Genomic DNA, 18,090 nt, shown 5'->3' on the forward strand with positions numbered 1-18,090 from the left:
TTACTATAGTGATGGGGCATTTTAAAGAAAATATTATAGAACGGTACATATTTTCTCATTTGATGTCTTCATATCTGAACAACATTTGGGTGGTCAAAATATGATGTTAAAGAGCCTGAGAAAGTCATTCAGCTTAACAGTAATTCCTAAGCAGAAACCTTTCTGCTGGTTTGATCAGATGGAGGCAATCTATAGGATTCCAACAGAAACTTGTGAGTACTCCAAAGCAGGTGAGACAGTCAAGAATTTTTTCAAGAGAATGAAGTTTTTCTACAATGATTTTGCAAGAAAGATACTAGAGGAAGCAGGTAACAGCATTTATATGGAAAGAAAGCAGCATTTATATGGAAAATCTAAACAGACTAAAGCAAGGTGACTGAAAGAAAAGAGAATGTCTCAGGAGCCTTCAAACACTATTAAAGTCTTGAATCCATCCTGTTGTTCTGCATTTTTCCTCTGCATTCCTGGCAGCAAGAACTTTTCTTCCATAGCTACTTCCAACATCATAGGATAAAAGGCATCTGAATTGGTCTGGTTAAGTTAAAAGAACATTATCTTTTGAGACAAACAGATATCCCATCAACAATGCAGCAAAGCAGATGTTAATGATGTGTTCAAGAAACAGTAAAAACATATCAGTGCTAAATGTAGAGTTTTAAGGATGAGAAAACAGATGGAAATAAAAGCTTGAATAATTCCATTTAAAATTTAGTATCAAAGGAGAGGTAAGGTGAAAATGTATACCAGTTAGAAAAGGAACTGAGCTATCTCCCTGTCCATGTTGCCAACTGACCTAATTATGTATTAAATGAGCAGGATTCAGTCAGGTTTTCTTTCTTTCCATTACGTAAGAATACATTTACCTCACACATTGCTCAAAATTAGTAGAATATCTGTTGTAAAAAGCTTACATAACATTATGAATGCTTCTAGTTTAAGCTACAGTCCTTGTGTAGGCTTCCCATTCAGTCTGAATTTTGAAGCATGTCCCTGGAAAGACCTTGAACAAATTACCTAGGATGAGAGAATTAAGATTTCAATATTTAAAATTTGTGTTGATTTTAAAGGTGGAAACAAAGTTTTCAGACACATCCTTCACCTTCCTGGACTGACTACAAGCAGAATGAAAAAAACCTACAAACCTTAAACACAACCATAAGCAAAGCCATTCAAATGCTCCACACTTCACAACGGTGTTTACAGGGAATGCCCATAAGGTCTCCGACAGATGCAGACAATACAGACGTGGACTAGGTGGCAAGTACAGAACCCATGCTAATGTTGGCTTAATTATGAAAGAAATCATTATGTCTTGCCAGGGAAAGCTACTAAAATTCAGAACAACCAGAACAGTGTGAACTCCGCAGAAAAAAGCAGAAATGAAGGTAATGCAGTGGATACAGGATAACTCCATCACCACTGCCAATGGTGCTAATACTGCAGTCAAAGGATAAACCCCTTCCGCTCTGCCCCTCTCCTCAGCAGTACTTCTGGACTCCTAACACACCTTAGTTCCACAAGTCTTCTTCCTCTTCTTACAGCTACTGCCTGTCTTCACAGATGTGGTGCCTTCAAGTGACATGCACAGGCCATCAGCGCAACATGCAATATTTAACAGAAGCATCTCAGCAGCTGTTGTGGGTGTAGATTTATTTATTTTTTGAATACTAGCAGAGACCTTAGCTTTGCACAAAAAATATGTCAGTCAGAAGGTAACAAAAATACATATGCATAAATCTATTCTAAGTAAATAGAAATGTAGATCACAATCCTTTGCCCATTGCTAGTAGCCTTGTTCTGTGTTTAAAGGAAAGGTATGCTTATAGTTGATTATAAAATGATAGCCATAACTCATCCTGTATTTCATTTTTCATTTCTTCAGCAAAAAAGACTAGATGAAGACTATCAAGAGAGACAGAGAAAGCTGAACATGAAATATTCTGAATGTCAACTATGACAGCTAGATTAGATTTTACTGAGTATGACTGAATAAACATTACCAAGAAAATCCAGGAAATTGTTAATGGGATTTAATTGGTGCGGGCAATGGAACAACACAGCGCAGAGTTAATACTGGCTGAATGCAATAAATTGAGCCCAGCCCAAATGCACAACAGGTTGAAGATTATATACATATTTATATTTTAAGAATGTCCAAAATAGTATTTTAATTCCAGGGCTTACCCATGCAGAAAATGACCTGATTTTCACGAATGCTGACCAGATATTTCCTAACATATGCAATGAACAGCAAAATTTAAAAGTACAAGTTTTGAAAGGATAGAATACAGGCTCTTGAGTGACTTATAATACTTGGCAAAATTTATTAATGAATTTTCACTAAAATGTAGCATACACAAGTGCAGTAACTATATTTGTATTTTTACCTTCCATGAGCAGAAAATTAAGATAGCATGGGATACGTGCAAAGAAAGTTAGTCAAATTTTGCTCATTTATTTTCCTGTAAAACTAACATGAAATAACTGTTGGCAACACTTTCAAATGATTGAGAGAAATTCAAATAAATTGCATCTCAAGAGCAACTCAAAACAGTCTGTGACATGCTTCATTGAAATGGATTGGCTTTATAATGATTAATGTTATTTCAGTGTAATGGGGCAGTTAAACCTTCCATTTACGTTTGCATTCCATTCCCCAAGCACGCAGCATACTGTGCAATAATTAAATATTACTGTCAACATAATACTAGTCTCACCTGAAAGTCACGGTTCCACACAGCAGTCACAATTGTTACTACTAACCACAGATCAAAAGCCTTTTGACATATGCTCATATTTTTGAGACAAGCAAAATTTCTTCAGCTGCTCTCATTATACAGATGCCTAACACATAGCTGACACTTCCCACATTGAAAATGTAGGAGAGAATATGAATAAAATACCAACAGTGAGCTCCTATATTCCCTCCATTATGCTGTCTGCGGAAGGGGAATAAACACAAACAAATTGGACAGAAAATGCCCTCAGAAAGGTGGAAGAAGAAGTAGAGCTAACACACGCTTTCTCCTTTGAGGCTCCAGGAGTCTTCCAATGGCAGTAATTTCATGCCACAGTCTGGAGGGCTCTCCAGGGCTTCCAGGCACATGCTTATGCGAGAGAAACTATAAACTGATATACTACTGTAGTCTTCTTCATTCCAAGACAGGTGTCCATGAAAAACTAGTATCTAAAACTAACTTCATATTAAAATAATATCTCGCTGAAACTTAGATTTGAAGGGAAAATCTAGGTAACTACAGGTCCTGTCCTTCCTCTCTGTTAAATTGCTGTTGCATATGCTCTATTCAGTCATGTCCTAGACATTGAAGTCAGATTAGCACTCAGAGACAGCCATAGTCACTAAGCCTAATTAATCTGCATATTTTCTATTTATACAGAATTTATCTAATTGGTAGTGCTTTATTCATTTTATAAACAATAACTGTAAAAATATTTCTCATAAATTTTCTTACAACAACATGTTGTACAACTTAGAACAGAACACAGTTTGATTGCACGCTGTGCAACAGACAGTTACCAGACAGTGTCTTTGGATTCAAAATGAAGACAAAGTTTGTTCAACAGCTCTCCTATTCAAAGAAAGAGGCAAACAGGCTGCAATAGGGCTCCTTAGAGAAGAGCCTACAGTGCTCTTAGGCTTCCAAGGATACTTGTTTTTTTTTCTCCCACCATTAACAATGAACATTTCAAGCCAGAAAAGCTCTTGTTGTGGAGCCCTCTGCTTTTAGATTAGATGCTAAAAATAGCATATTAGATACTAAAAATAGTAACTTAAAAACAAAACAAACCTTCACTCCTGCAATCACATACTCAGCTGCCCTCTGCCACAGTGTACTTTCATTTTAAAATGAAAGTTTCTATCAACAAACACGCAGTTCCCCTTATACTATGTAGTATACATATGAATGTGCAGTTCTCCCAAACAATATAGTATAAAACTTTGCAAAAGATACACTCTGTAGCCCTGTAAAAACAAGCAAACCCACATACCAACAACATACGAAATTACATTCCTAGTGTCTTAGCATATACTGACCTCTACAGCTAGCAAATTAAACGATTTATTACTAAATTTGAATTGGGTTTCCTCATATCTTCTTTTCAGAAAGTTGTCTTTGATAAAGTTTAAAATTTTTGCATACTTTTTCTTTCAATTTGATTTATTTCATTATCAACTCTTTAATCCTTTAAGTTTGGATACTCCAAATCTGAGCATTAAAATTAAGGCTCCTGTTTCTAAATTAAAGGATGATTTATTCATTTTCTCCAAGAATGAACCATGTTTATGTAACCAAACTGAGCTACCTTGAACAAATTACATTGTCTTCTTGTTCAGCCCCTTAACTGCATTACCTTAGCTATCAAAATATGAATTTTATACTCCAGCAGAGTAATATACAAAGCTAGAGTTAATTTTCTTGCTCAAAATTGTATTTGGTCTATATTGTCTGCAAGGAGTAGAGATGTAAAATAGTATCAGTCCCAGCATCATCCCTAAGGCTGCTGTTTGTTAACTGAGCAGCTGAATATTGTCCTTTGAGCCTGACAGTTCAGGAGCTGCCAGTTTCCTTGGCACCATCGGATGTATCCCATCCAGCCCCACGGACTGGTATATGTGTACTTGACCAGTTATCTTCTACAACGAGTACTACTTACCTTCCCCCAAATTCTACCACCAGGCATAGAGACCATGACACTAAAGCCTAAGGCAAAGATGCTGAGTACCTCAGCCCTTCCTGCGTCCTTCAGCCAAGAGTATGTTACCCTCTCATGAATGATGAGCTTTATAGTGATACTCCTCCCTTTCATCTGTAGTACATTTCTGCCTCAGGAAATGTGATGTCACAGAAATTTCATTCATTTTACTCTCATATTCGAACTAGCTGCAGGGCTTCTCCAGCTGTAGTACTACAGTTTTCTGGTGGTGAACCATGTCAGCAATACAAGTAGTTATATTATTAATGGTGTGTAATGGCTAGGAAATGTACTGAAATGCACATTAATACTCATAATTAATAATGATAAAACAGAACTTCTGGTGTCACAGGGCAACATTTCAGAAGTTCTGGTAACCTGTGCTTAGCCTCTAATACATGTCAAAGTGCCAATTAGTGTTATACAACTTCCATCAAAAAGGCTGTGGAAAAAAAAAAGCAGTACTGCTTGGCAAGGTGTAGCCACTGGAGAGGTGGCAGCAATTCCCATAAAACCCTTCTAGCAGGAGGGTCCCATAAAGTCACAGTGTACTGGGTCTGGCTGGGATGTTAACTTTCCCTGCAGCAGCCCATACAGTGCTGTGCTCTGCATTCGTAGCTAAAACAGCAATGGTATCACACCAGTGTTGTGTCTGCTGCTGAGCAGTGCTGGCACAGCATCAGGACTCTCTCTAATCCCCCTAGGGGTGGGCAAAAATGTGAGAAAAGAAGTATCACTAGGGCAGCTGACCTAAACCAACCAAAGGGATATTCCATACCATATGATGTCACACTCAGCAATAAAAGGTGGAAAAAGGAGGAAGAGGGGAGGGGTGGGCTCTCGTGAAAACGTCTGTCCTCCTCCCGAACACCAGCTACGTGCACTGAGGCCCTGCTTCAAGGACATGGTCAAGCATCGCTCATTTGTGGGAAGTAAAGAGTAATTTCTTTCCTCTGCACTTCCACATAGCCTTTACTTGTTTTGTTTAGTTTTCCCCTTCCCCTCTCCCTTTTGCCTTTTACTTTTTTTCCCCTTTAGTTAAATTGTTAATTGTTTAGTTAAATTGTTTAGTTAATAATAATCTTTCCTTAATAATTATTTCTTTTTTTTCCTTTAATTAAATCATCCTTATCTCAACCCGTGAGTTGTTCTTTCCTTTACTTCTTCCCCTCCTCATCTAAGGAGAGGGAGTGAGAGAGCGGTTGTGGTGCTCAGCTGCCTAGCACAGTAAAACCACCACACACAGGTAGAAAGGAACTACAGGTAAAGCAAATATGGGCGGGGAGAATACCACAACTTTTAAGATGCTGGTATGGAAGTCTGGACTGCAACAGCCCATGCTGCTACTCTGCAAAGATGCAGTAATTTCTGCTTGCAGCAATTTCTGGCAGTAGCTTGAGAGAAACACAAAAGCCAGATACTATGTCCTTCATCCATTACGTGAAGCACGGCTCCAACCAGTAGCTCCCAGCAGACATGGCTCCCATCTGGTCTGGTATGTCTGCTCTGCTCCACAGCCATGTCCTCAGCATTCCTCTTCCACCTCTCTTGGACACCCTATTCTAGCTGCACTTTGTTCCCAGGGGCTCCTCAGAAATTTGCCACCTTCTTCTCCTTCCCTCCCCAGAAACCCTCTCATTAGACTGAGAAATATCAAAGGGAGGAAGAGAAGAAGGCGTTAAGTCTTGTTTAATGCAACAAATCTCTCGATAAATGCTGGTTTAGGAAGTAACTTCTTTAGGAAGTAACCTAGTAAACACCACTGTTTATTACACATGCTCAGAATATTCTCAGTCTTCCTTTAGTCACAGGGCTTTCCTCACCATTAGAAACTGGCAGATATGAAAGGGCTGTAATTATTGCAATGAGCCTTCCTAGTTCAGTTCCTAATAACAAGTGCAAGTAAATACATAACAAGCATCTACCAGAGCTCGAGTGTGGGACAGAAAGGATAGTTTCATGATAGCACATATTCAAAACATGAAATTTAGAGTTCTTACTTGCCTTCAAAATTATAGCAAATACCATCAAACCAAGAACTCAAAGGCTACAGCATATTAAAAAAAAAAAGACACTAAAAAAATCACACTTAAACTAAGCCTAAATGAAAAACTGAGTGAAAAATGATACAATAAAATACAGCTTAAGGAAGTCTTACGCTGTTAGTGAAGTCCATCTTTGATCTTTGTATCACCCCACACAAATCTTGTGACTAAAAATAGGTTCATCTCACTCTAATCAATCGAGTATAACTTATCACATTTACAAGAGAAGTAGGGAGACCTGAATGCCTACATTGATTAATCCCATCCAGTTAACGCCTTCTCTCCCAACAGCTGCTAGTGTAATTTGGTCATCGTGATAAGTAATATGAGAGATAAAAGTATTTCCATCTGTCTCGAGATGTACAATATTTAAAAATGTAAAATTTAAAAACTTGTACTGTAGGATACTAATAGCACAGTAAAGCAGATTAAGAATTACCTTACCAATGGATCTCAAAATAAAGTAACCAAAGGAAACATGTTTGCTGACTGGAAAGGCTTCTGACTGGATATATAGGAAGTGTCAAACGTATTTACTCACAAGTAAATACAAACTCACTTTGCAGACAGTCCACGTTAAATACAACTGCCAAATGAGGACAGCAAAAAAGTCACAGTGGTCCACATGGCGTATGATGGTAAAAAGGTACACCTCAAAAGTAACAAAAAAAAAAAAAAAAAAGAAAGCTACCCAAAGTTTTATTTCACACTTCCCAACTTTGAAAGCAGGTTTTTTCACAAATCTGAGGGAAGCCTAAACCTGAACGGAATGGAGACACATCTTCATAAGCAATGCCAGATATGAAAAATAAATAATGCCCTCATTATGGATACAAAATCTCAAGTCAGAATAATCTGGAGAACAAAGCATTAAAGGAAAGAATACACAAGTCTGCACGGTCTTGAGAAAAACTTAGAATGCAACCTAATGTTTCAACGTTTCAGGAAACATGTTTGTAAATGAATCTCTTCTGCTAATGCAAAACACTCTTCTACTGATGCCCAGAAACAATTCTGATAGTCTCCAATTATGACTTATCTTTGGAAACTGATGCTGACAGGAATCAAAGAAGCTTTGGACAGTAAACTAAATATTGTGGTAAAGTATTTCTGGAAAAAAATTAACAGCTTTATTTTGAAGAGATTTTTTGCCCTGTGCAAAAAAATATTTTGGATTTAATATTTAAGCAATGTCAAAACATATTTTGTTGTATGAAGTATAAATACTTGTAATTTATCAACCCAGAATACTGCTTAGTAAGCAGTTTTAGAACATACCAGGAAAAGCCTAACAAAAGCCAATGGGAGATGAGGTCAAAATAAAAATAAAACTGGAAATGTAGCACAGTAGGGTTTTTTTTGGGGGGGGTGGGGGTGGGGTGGGGACATAAAACAGAAAAAGTAAAATGAAAGAAATCAACAAAGCAAGTGGTGAATTGCTCCTGGTCATGATAACTCTTTTCAAGAATAAACATTCTAGTTAATAGCTTTTAGATTCAGCATAGATGCAACTGTGTGAAATTTAATATCCTGAGATATCAATTTGGTCAGTTGAAATTAAAAGCTTTTTTTTTTTTTGAATGAAAAAACTGTCTACTGATGAATCAGTAAGATTTTTTTTCCCCCGAACATTTCAACTTATTGGCTATCACATGCATTTTTGCTTATTTCCTAGGAATATTATAGAGTGGGGATCATTTACTATTTTTTCACTTGGATATTTTGAAGAATGCTTCTCTAGACTCTTCAATTTACAAAAGCAATGAAAAAGCAAAAAAAAAAACCAATCCTTCCTACCTAAAATTTAGCCCACCACCTTTCTGCTTTCTAATAGGCCTTTCAGAAATACCTTGAGAAAAAAGAAGGCTTTACCAGGTGCAGGAACATTTAACACAGCTTTTGCAGGACCAAAGGACTGGGAAAGAAGAAAATCTCAAGACTTAAGTAATCTTGAATATACAAGTATAGGGACATGTAAATATAGTGATTTTTTTATGCAAAAGCATATGGAGAATGTCTGTCTAAGGCAACATAGCTGAATAGAAGCAAGAATTTATCTGACAATTGAAATAAAAATATAGAGAGATTAAAAAAATATTAAACTGCGCCTACGAGAGTACCTCTAAATACCACAAACCAGGCTACAAGTGTTCCCCCCCCCCAAGGTAATTCTGATAAAAATAGTACCGTATTGAAAGCCATTGAAAATATCCAACTTGTAAATGATATGAAAAACAGATATGTTATCTGATGTTAAAATCTAAAGTGTGTTCAAATAATGGATTAATGTTATCAGTTGCTTAAATAATAATGAGACTGGCTTATATTTTTGTGTTTGAAACCTGCAGAACTATTTGCACAAGTATGAGTTATTTCCTTCTAGGTGTATTCAAAATGGTAACGCTGAGACTGACAAGAATACCAAGAAAAATAATGCAGGCTATTTTCTATCATTATACGATGAGCTCCATACTATTTCACACCTTCCTTAAAGGTTTTTCTTCAGTTACAACTATACAAGAGTTGTTGCTCTCTCAAGAAAAAGCATCATGCCTCAGCTGAAAAATTTGACTTTTTAAAGGCATAGACCCAAAACGAAGAAAAAGCCAGCTTACATAAATCAAGTTTAGTTTTTCACAATACTTAGCACCAACATAACTTTAGAGGGCTGACTTCTTATATTTTACTGCTTGGTGACAGCGGTATCTAAGGAAAACAGTTAACCTCAAGGTTGCATGTCCTCTATTATTATTTTTTTTAGAACCATAGAATGGCTTGGGTTGGAAGGGACCTTACAGATCATTTAGTTCCAGCCCCCCTGCCATGGGCAGGGATACCACCCACCAAACCAGTTTGCCCAAAGCCCCATCCAAACTGGCCTTGGACACTTCCAGGGTTGGGGCATCCACAGCTTCTCTGGGCAACCTGTGCCAGTGCCTCACCACCCTCTGAGTAAAGAATTTCTTCCTTATATCCAATCTAAATCTACCCTCTTTTGGCTTAAAACCATTATTCCTTGTCCCATCACTACATGCCCTTGCAAAAAATCCCTCCCCAGCTTTCTTGTAGGCCTTTTTTGGTATTGGAAGGCCACTGTAAGGCCTCCCTGGAGCCTTTTCTTCTCCAGACAGAACAACTTTAACTGTCTCAGCCTCTCTTCACAGAAGAGGTGCTCCAGCCCTCCACTAACATGCTCATGGCCTTCCTCTGGACTCACTCTAATAGGCCCATTTTCTTCTTATACTGGGGACCCCAGAGCTCAATGCAGGATTCCAGGTGGGGTCTTGCAAGAGCAGAGTAGATGGGGAGAATCACCTCCCTCAACCTGCTGACCACGATTTTTTTATGCAGGCCAGGATACAGTTGGCTTTCTGGGCTGCAGGCACAGTTCACGCTGAGCCTCTCATCAACCAATACTCCCAAGACCTTCTCCTCAGGGCTCCTCTCAACGACTTCTTCTCCCAGTCTGTATTTCTACTTCAGACTGCCCTGACCCATCTTCTCAACGCTGCTTTTGCTTCAAGCCTTTTCTCCTTTTCCTGACTCTCAGTTACAAATATATTTATATTATCCTAAATATGGTGCACTGTCAGTTATACAAACGTCTACTTACAGGAATCATCCAGTTGGCAAGGTCACCATACTTAGACACCTGCATAGCTCCAAGCATCGTCAGATCAACATGGCCTCTGGCAAGAGAAGGAAAGTCTGTTATTAGCATATCACATTCAATAACAGCCCACAACACTTCACATTTTTTTTCCACATTCTCCTTGCATCACTTTTAAAATGGTATACCACAGACTTAGCAACCATTTTGTCACTCATAGGTTTTTGTTTTCTTCTAGATACATGACTCCTGCAAATTTTCCTGCCTGCTTACTGAGCCTCAGAAATGTTATTGTTTCTGTCTGGTTTTGGTTAATTGCATGCACAGACAATCAGCTCTGAACTCATACTTTTAAGTACACTCCTTCACATATTTACATGCACTCATTATCTTTCAGAGCCATTAGGATTTAGTGTTTGTTTGCATCCAGCCTCCTTCCCGAAAAACAAACAAAAAACAGGTGCAGATGGTGAATTTCCATTAGGGAGGAGGAACGAGGATCATAGTTGCAAGCTGAACAAAGAGAATACACAGTGTGCAAGCACAGATTAGATACTTGGAAATGACCAAAAAGTAGTTGTTAAAACCTAGTTATAAATGTGTTTATATATGGCCAGGTGGTGGTAGACACAAACATCACTATGGTATCTGTTAGTGTTTTTCAATTTCCAATAGCTAGACCTAATACTCTATAAACCATCACTGATTAAGTCCATGATCATTTTGCAGACTGTTAAATGTTAACCACATTTCAAAGAATTACTAACGAGTTCAGCCACTGACTAAGTTTATTCTTTTCATGTTTCAAAAGATCAGGGTTTGTGTTGTTACATACCCTCTTATCATTGCAAATGATTCATCGCTAGAGAAGTAAGAAGAACCAGGAAGAACAGTGACTGTTTCCTTACCTGTAAAAGAAAAAAGATATTGTCTGTACATATTTTATCTCTTTGACAAAAGAAGCTACAGCTATTAACCAAGAATACCAAGTTGGATTCTGTACAACTATGGACCCGATTACACTTAAGAATGTAAACCTAATCAATCATAATGGACAAGGAAACAGTTTGTGACAGTTTTTAATAACAGGGTTGGCCACTATTTGACCACCAGCAGTCTCAAGCAAGGCAGCTCTGAGACAAGAGTTTAAGAAATTTCTGTGGACTTCAGCTTTCTGCACTATCCACAGAAAAAGCAAGAGGTAACTCTCTTCCAAAACCAAAAAAGACCATCTTCAGGAGATAGAGAGGTTGCAAAGAAGAATGAGCAGACCAGGCTCAACACAGTCTACACTGATAATGATGTAGAACACAGAAAAACAAATGATCTAGTCTAATCTTGCTTTAAGTGCAAAAGAAAAAGGGCTTCTGTGTGTTTCACTGTTCCTGGGTTAAGCAATGGAGCATACTTGGAAACGTTTTATTTTGACTCTGTCCAGAGCCCTCTCTTTACTCTCCTGCCAGTACTTTGAATCAGTCTGAAGATCAACCATGTATTTAGTGTGCCCATGGAAAGTCAAAAGAAACACAGCTGTGGATAGAATTATCCACCAAGCATGAGAAATTTTAGAGAAAAAACAGACTTAAGCACCAGACGACATTGAGAAGATAAAGTTAGATAACAACAGCAGGGAAGAGAAATCATTAAACAGTTTCCAGAAAACAGGGAAAAAGAAGACAAAAAGGAAACAAAAAGGATGGGAAAGGGGCAGGAAACACTGTAGGAAAGTTGAAACCGAGATCTAAGTTACCTGTTATAATTAACTGAGTTCAACTGGTGTATAATATACACCAAGATATTGTGAGGAAATAAAATTTTGATAGAAAAAATAGAATTAAGGTTATACAAGCAAGCTTGCAGTCAGATCACAAGAATTCATCATGCAAACACCCAGAGCAGCTGTGAGACTGCCTGAAATGTCCTTCCCTACAAGGCACTCAGGGAATGGGAGAGATGATGCAGCCTGTAAGCTGCATGGAGTGAGAACCTCAGGAAAAAGAGACAAGCTAAGACAGGGCTGAGAAGAAAAAGGCTGAGGGCCAAAGAACAATGTAGCAAGAACACCATATTACCCAGTTCTTGAAAATGCTTTCAAGAAGTCAGTGCTTGTAAACATGTCTGCTGAAAGGCGGACAGAATCTACCTTGAAATTACTGTCAAGATAACCTGTCTCTAACTGAGACATTCAGAAAATGGAACAAACAACAAAATTTATTTCAGAAAAATGCATGAAAAATGATAAAAAAATGGCAAGAGTCCAACCTTGAGTTTGTTTTGAAAACATGGAATTTGGGGCTGGTACTGCTACTTTTCAGGCTATCAACAAGAACAGAATTAAATCTTACTCCTTTGTAATTTAGGTTCTATTTTTTTTCCAAATGTTTTTATAAATTTGGCTGAAAAGCACCTAGAGTGGTCTTAATCCAACTAAGTGTCAGTGGGGTTTAACAGTTCTGCATGTTTCAGCAATGATACCAATAACAGTTTTGGTGACTGAGCAGAGATTCACCTAATCTTGTGTTCCGTCTATCGCAGCTTCAGAGAAAGATGTTAAGGAGCTTAACATTAAATTACCAATACCAGAACAATCTGATTTCCATGTTGCATTCTGATGTTTTATGCTACCTGCAAGATTCTCTCTTCAAAAATATTTGTCATAAACAAGATCATCTTGATGTCCATATAAAAGCAGAATATTTTTTCAGTCTTTATCAAGTTCTTGGCTTTTTTTTCCCCCATTATCACTCTGTTACTGTGTTCATTTCTAATGCACTCATATTAGAAATTATCATTAAGTTCTAATAAGGGTCTATATTATTTTACCTTTTATGATAAATATTTTTATCTAAATATTTTTTTTCCTTACAATGACACCTTCAATATTTATTTAAACCCTCAAAATAACTTCAATCATTAAGTCAGCTTCCATGTGCCCCTGATATTTTTCTTCATAAAGTGTATCTTGACAGTTGAAACACTGGACTCAATTCCTTAATAATTTTTAATGTCAAATCAGAAGATGGCCTTAAATAGCTCCTTATTTAAAACATAGTACAGCAACAGGAGAAATAACATAGCAATGTGATAACGGTATCAATTAGTTAAGCCAGGTAGCAAATGTTTCAAGTCAGTGAACAATTGCTGGACTGTACCATGATATTAAATTAAATTCAGAATTTAATTGGACAAGCTAATGGAGACAGAGAAGGGTGCTTTCTACAGATATATATATATATACACACACACATATATACATGTGTACAGAAAGAGATGGAGAGACTTAAAGTAAGGCTAAGCTTGTCAGCTATGGGTCTATATTCTGTATCATTAGAATCAATGAGAATTCATAAGGTGTCATATAAGAATATATAAGGCCTACTTGAGTTTGTCAGAATGCAATATATAGGTTTAGTCTTCTGTAGAAATAGAGAAGAGATGTGAGTACAACTTCCAATTAAGACAACAGAGATCACAGACAGATGCACTAAACCATAACGAGTTTGTATTTTTGCATTTTATGGCTGCTTCTGAGGTGAAATGCCCCAAAACAGCAGGCAGCAGTGTGAAGCTCAGATGGAGAAATACAGAGGAGCCATAGCAGGTGATACATGTGGGTAAAGGAACATTCCTCCAGACAGAGCAGTCCCAGACCTGCTGCTCTGTTGTGTGCCTCCCCATCCCTGCTTTCACTTCAGAACCTGGGACCTACACTCCACCCCCAGCAAAGGGAAAGCAGCCCTCCAGCATGCCTGACCCCTCAGCAAGCTCCTTCCCGCAGCCCTGGCTACGGCTCCCTCCCCAAACATACAATCGGGTATCATGTACACAATTCACTGTACAGGAAGAAGCCAGGACACTACTTACAGAATCTTTAAAAACATGTCCCACCCATAAATCATTGAAAAACATTTTCTAGAAGAACACTAAAAGGAACAGGGAAAAAAATATCCATATTCATGTAAAAGCTCCACTAAACAACCTCACTTCTGAAAAGGAAAATTGTACTCTTTACTGACTGGCCTGGAAAAGAGCTCCCTTCAGCAGCTACTAAAATGAACAAAAGCATAAGCTCTCTAACTAGAATATTAAATATCTCTATTGATCAAAGCCAACCTTCATTTCAAAGACTAAACCAAGCCAAATATGTTAATATTTATAAGTAAATAAACCTGGACTCTGTTCAAATGCCAAATCGAAAGAAAAATTCTAAATTAACAACGAAGAATCATTTTCGATATATTAAATTGATTTAAAAGATTTTACCTGCATTAATCAGGTCTGGATCTACTTCACTTTCAAGTGGATAAGGACCCTGACAATAACACAGACATATGTCAGCTTTATATTATAACACCTTTGAGATACAATTCATGACTGCTTTATTATTTCTAATGCTTATTGCAGAAAACAGATCATCACAAACATCCATTTTTTTCCTCTTCAGCACAATACTATCCGTGATGATACAAGACAAAATTTACATCAACTGATGTATCAAGACTGACGGATATATTGTTTAGAGGCTGTTAGAATCATTAAATAGCCAGAGTGGTTTTTTTGCTGTCGTTGTTGTGCGTTTTTTTTTCCTAACCAAACTGACAGACATTTTTCAGAAAGAGGTATTCAAGTGTAATATGTGTAAAAAAAAAAAGTGTAATATGATAAAGCTTTACCACAGCAAAAATAGTATTCCCTTCAAGTTTTATCACCATGCAATATTGCACGTGCTTGAATATGATTTCTAGTAAAACTAGTAAAACAGGATGGGGGCAGCAGGGGGGAATAGAACCTAGCGGCACAGCAAAGTAAGTATTGCTGATAAGGGACTATGATAAATCCTTACCAAACCCAGGACTCCGTTTTCACTCTGTAAGTGAACAGTTATGTCTGGACTGATGAAGTTACTGGCCAACAGTGGGATTCCAATACCCAGATTAGCTGACAAAAATCGGTCAAGGTGCAAACAGGAATATACTTACTGTAAACTAGTAAATTAAAAAAAGTAAATTAAATTATTATTGGACTACCATTAGAACTATTGTCTTCACAAACACTTCATTTTTTAGCAGGATGCCTCACACTTGTGCTGAATTATTTTGTCATTTGGAATAACCGCATTGTGTCAACATACTAAATAAAAACAAACAAACAAAAAAACAGTCCAGTGAAGCTCCATTGCTAACGTAGGTAACTTTTAAAACAAATTCTTATGAAACATTCAACTGCCAACAAGCTCTGTAGATATGCCTGAATAAAGACTCCAGGTATCCTATGCTTTAACATCCCATCTATTTCAACAGAGTGTTATTAAAATGCAAGAATTCCAGGCTCTCAGAAAGACAAATAAAGAGCATGTTAATTAACTTTCATTAAACAAAAACAGCTGCAGTACTAGTCTATCAAGTCGTCATTTTAACCTATAGCACAGGCGGAGGATACCATACATGCCATCCTCAAACTCTAAAGCAGCCCTTCTGATGATCCTCTCCCTCACATTGTCTCCTTGTTTTTGTTTGGCTTTTGAGTCTTCAGGTTTTCGGATTGATAAGCGCTGCAAAACAAGAACAAAAAAATAACCATAAGCAAAAATTAGCATCCAGATTCTTGCTTCTCAAGACACAAAAGCCTGATCTGTGATTGCACTGAGATACTTCATCTAAGAATAATGTTATTTATCCATCTCTTACAAAGAATGATGTTTTGTCTATCTATTCAATCTTACCCAAGCCAATAGAGTCATCAGATAGCCCCAATGATAGCTTTAGAGCAAAATGTTATTTTGTTGTCTACATTGCTTACTTTGTCTATATAGTCAAGATATGCGATACATAGATGCAACTAGTTAAGAAGAATAAGAGTGAAAGAAGGCACCAAGCATTAGTGCAACTACCAGCAAGTTTGAGATTCCTTGCCCCAGAGATACCTAAACAGACCTTTTTTTTAAATGTCAGCCTAAAATTCAAATACTGCTCTCTTTCTGCACTCATTCAGTTCAATGGTGCTACTCTGGATTTACATGCATAAGACAGACAATTGCCAGTCATGTAAAGATAACGGGAGTTAGGCAAATACATTTTCAGAAATAAGTCAACACAACCTTGCATAAATCTGTCTGAAGTTTTTTCCTGAAATTTCCTGGCCTTAAATCGATGCTTTCAAAATCACATATATGTGAAAATGCCCAGCATTCAAGAATTTTGTACGATCCTTTCTGTAGGTATTTCTTTACATAAATTCTGTTCTTCATGCATGTCCCCCGCGGGTATAAGGCTGATCTGGACAACATCACATCCTGTACCCACTGTGTCCTCACATTCTCTCCTCACTAAGACATAACTGACAAATCTGGCAAAATTATCATCTGTTCCTTTTCATCAGCACAAGAGAATTTTTGCATCGTTTTTTTCCACTATATTGGAAGTCAGTCTCCTCTTGGGCAGTCAGGAACAGTATTAGTCCTCTTGAAGTTCCTGTTGACTTTATTTTATGACTCAACTATTTTTCCTAGAATTGCTTCACAATTGTGTTATGGAAAAATTAGGAACAATCACCAAGGATTTTCCTCCAGCAAACAGAAGGTTGGGTAGAAAGTATGACACAGACAGAGTCCCTAACAGAGGGAACAAGCCTGAGCTCAATTAGGCAGGAACCACTACCAGTAAGAATTACAAGAGGCTTGCTGCTCTTTATTCCTCTTCCTCCCTCTTAGCACTTATACTCAATGCTTTCATACAGACAGACACTTCCTAATCTCTCATTCTTAATCTTTTATGGATTATCTTTTATGGATGAATACATAAATCTGCCATTTTCTTCCTGTACTTCTACTAAAGAGCACTGCCAGAATTACAAAGAAACACAAACAAAGCACAAACAAAATTAATCACTGTTACAACTTTGCTGTGTAGTTTACAGTAGCATTTTTCTTTCTCATTTTCTTTTTTTCTTAAGCATATAGGAAAGGAGACAGTTGACTAGGTGTCCATCCTCCCTTACACAGACAAGTCAAAGAAAATCAAGCAGCTTATGTACTTCGTATAAAGGTCTCTCCTTGGAAGAGAATCACCTCTTTATCTAATGCCAAACTGTGATCAGAACAGAATTTTATTAAATACAAAATGGATTTCTCCCATGCAAGTTAAAAGCTTTTAAACTCTACAATAGTGTATCAATTCAAAAGGACGAAACAGAGCAGTCTAACACAACATACCCGAAGAAAAATGGAAGAGAGGTTTGATACTTCTCTTTCCAGTCAAATACTGAACAACATGGAACATGCTTTTGCAGAATGAGCAGATGTAACAACAAAAAAGCATGTTTTAATGTTAACCTAAACAAGCTTACTTAGAGAAAAGGCCTTGTATGACTTTGTAGGACTTTTTGACTTCAGTTTAATAATAAAAGTTTAATTATTACAATTCCTTTCTGCACCTTTTTTTTTTTGTCAGATGTTTCTTTGTTGTGGTTGTGTCATGTATCTCACCCTCCACCAGCTCTTCTAATAAGACACTGAATAATTCCCATCTTCAGGCTATGGAGACACTGGAGAAATACGTAATTTTTAATTGCACTTGAAGAGCACTGTCACATCACCAGAATGAATGGAGGGACATAGCTTGAATGAGGCAAAGCCAAGGAAACAAAGAACAATTACATAATGGTCATTTTCTTGGAAGTTTTCAGTGTTTGAATATTATTGCTGCAATCTGTAATAACTAC

General features: G+C 37.3%; 1 protein-coding gene across 1 annotated transcript in view; it reads right to left on the bottom strand.

Annotated features, from left to right (window-relative positions):
- OXCT1 (3-oxoacid CoA-transferase 1) overlaps positions 1-18,090 on the bottom strand; it is an 89,572-nt gene that overhangs the window by 22,323 nt on the left and 49,159 nt on the right. Inside the window, exons 9-13 of the mRNA XM_066987599.1 lie at positions 15,811-15,922; positions 15,215-15,309; positions 14,635-14,683; positions 11,207-11,279; positions 10,375-10,450 (exon numbers count right to left, since the gene is read on the bottom strand). Of these exons, the coding sequence (XP_066843700.1) occupies positions 10,375-10,450; positions 11,207-11,279; positions 14,635-14,683; positions 15,215-15,309; positions 15,811-15,922 (405 nt within the window). The remainder of the gene's footprint in view (positions 1-10,374; positions 10,451-11,206; positions 11,280-14,634; positions 14,684-15,214; positions 15,310-15,810; positions 15,923-18,090) is intronic.

Source organism: Anser cygnoides, chromosome Z (assembly GCF_040182565.1).
Source record: "Anser cygnoides isolate HZ-2024a breed goose chromosome Z, Taihu_goose_T2T_genome, whole genome shotgun sequence".
In the NCBI taxonomy this organism is placed as follows: Eukaryota; Metazoa; Chordata; class Aves; order Anseriformes; family Anatidae; genus Anser; species Anser cygnoides.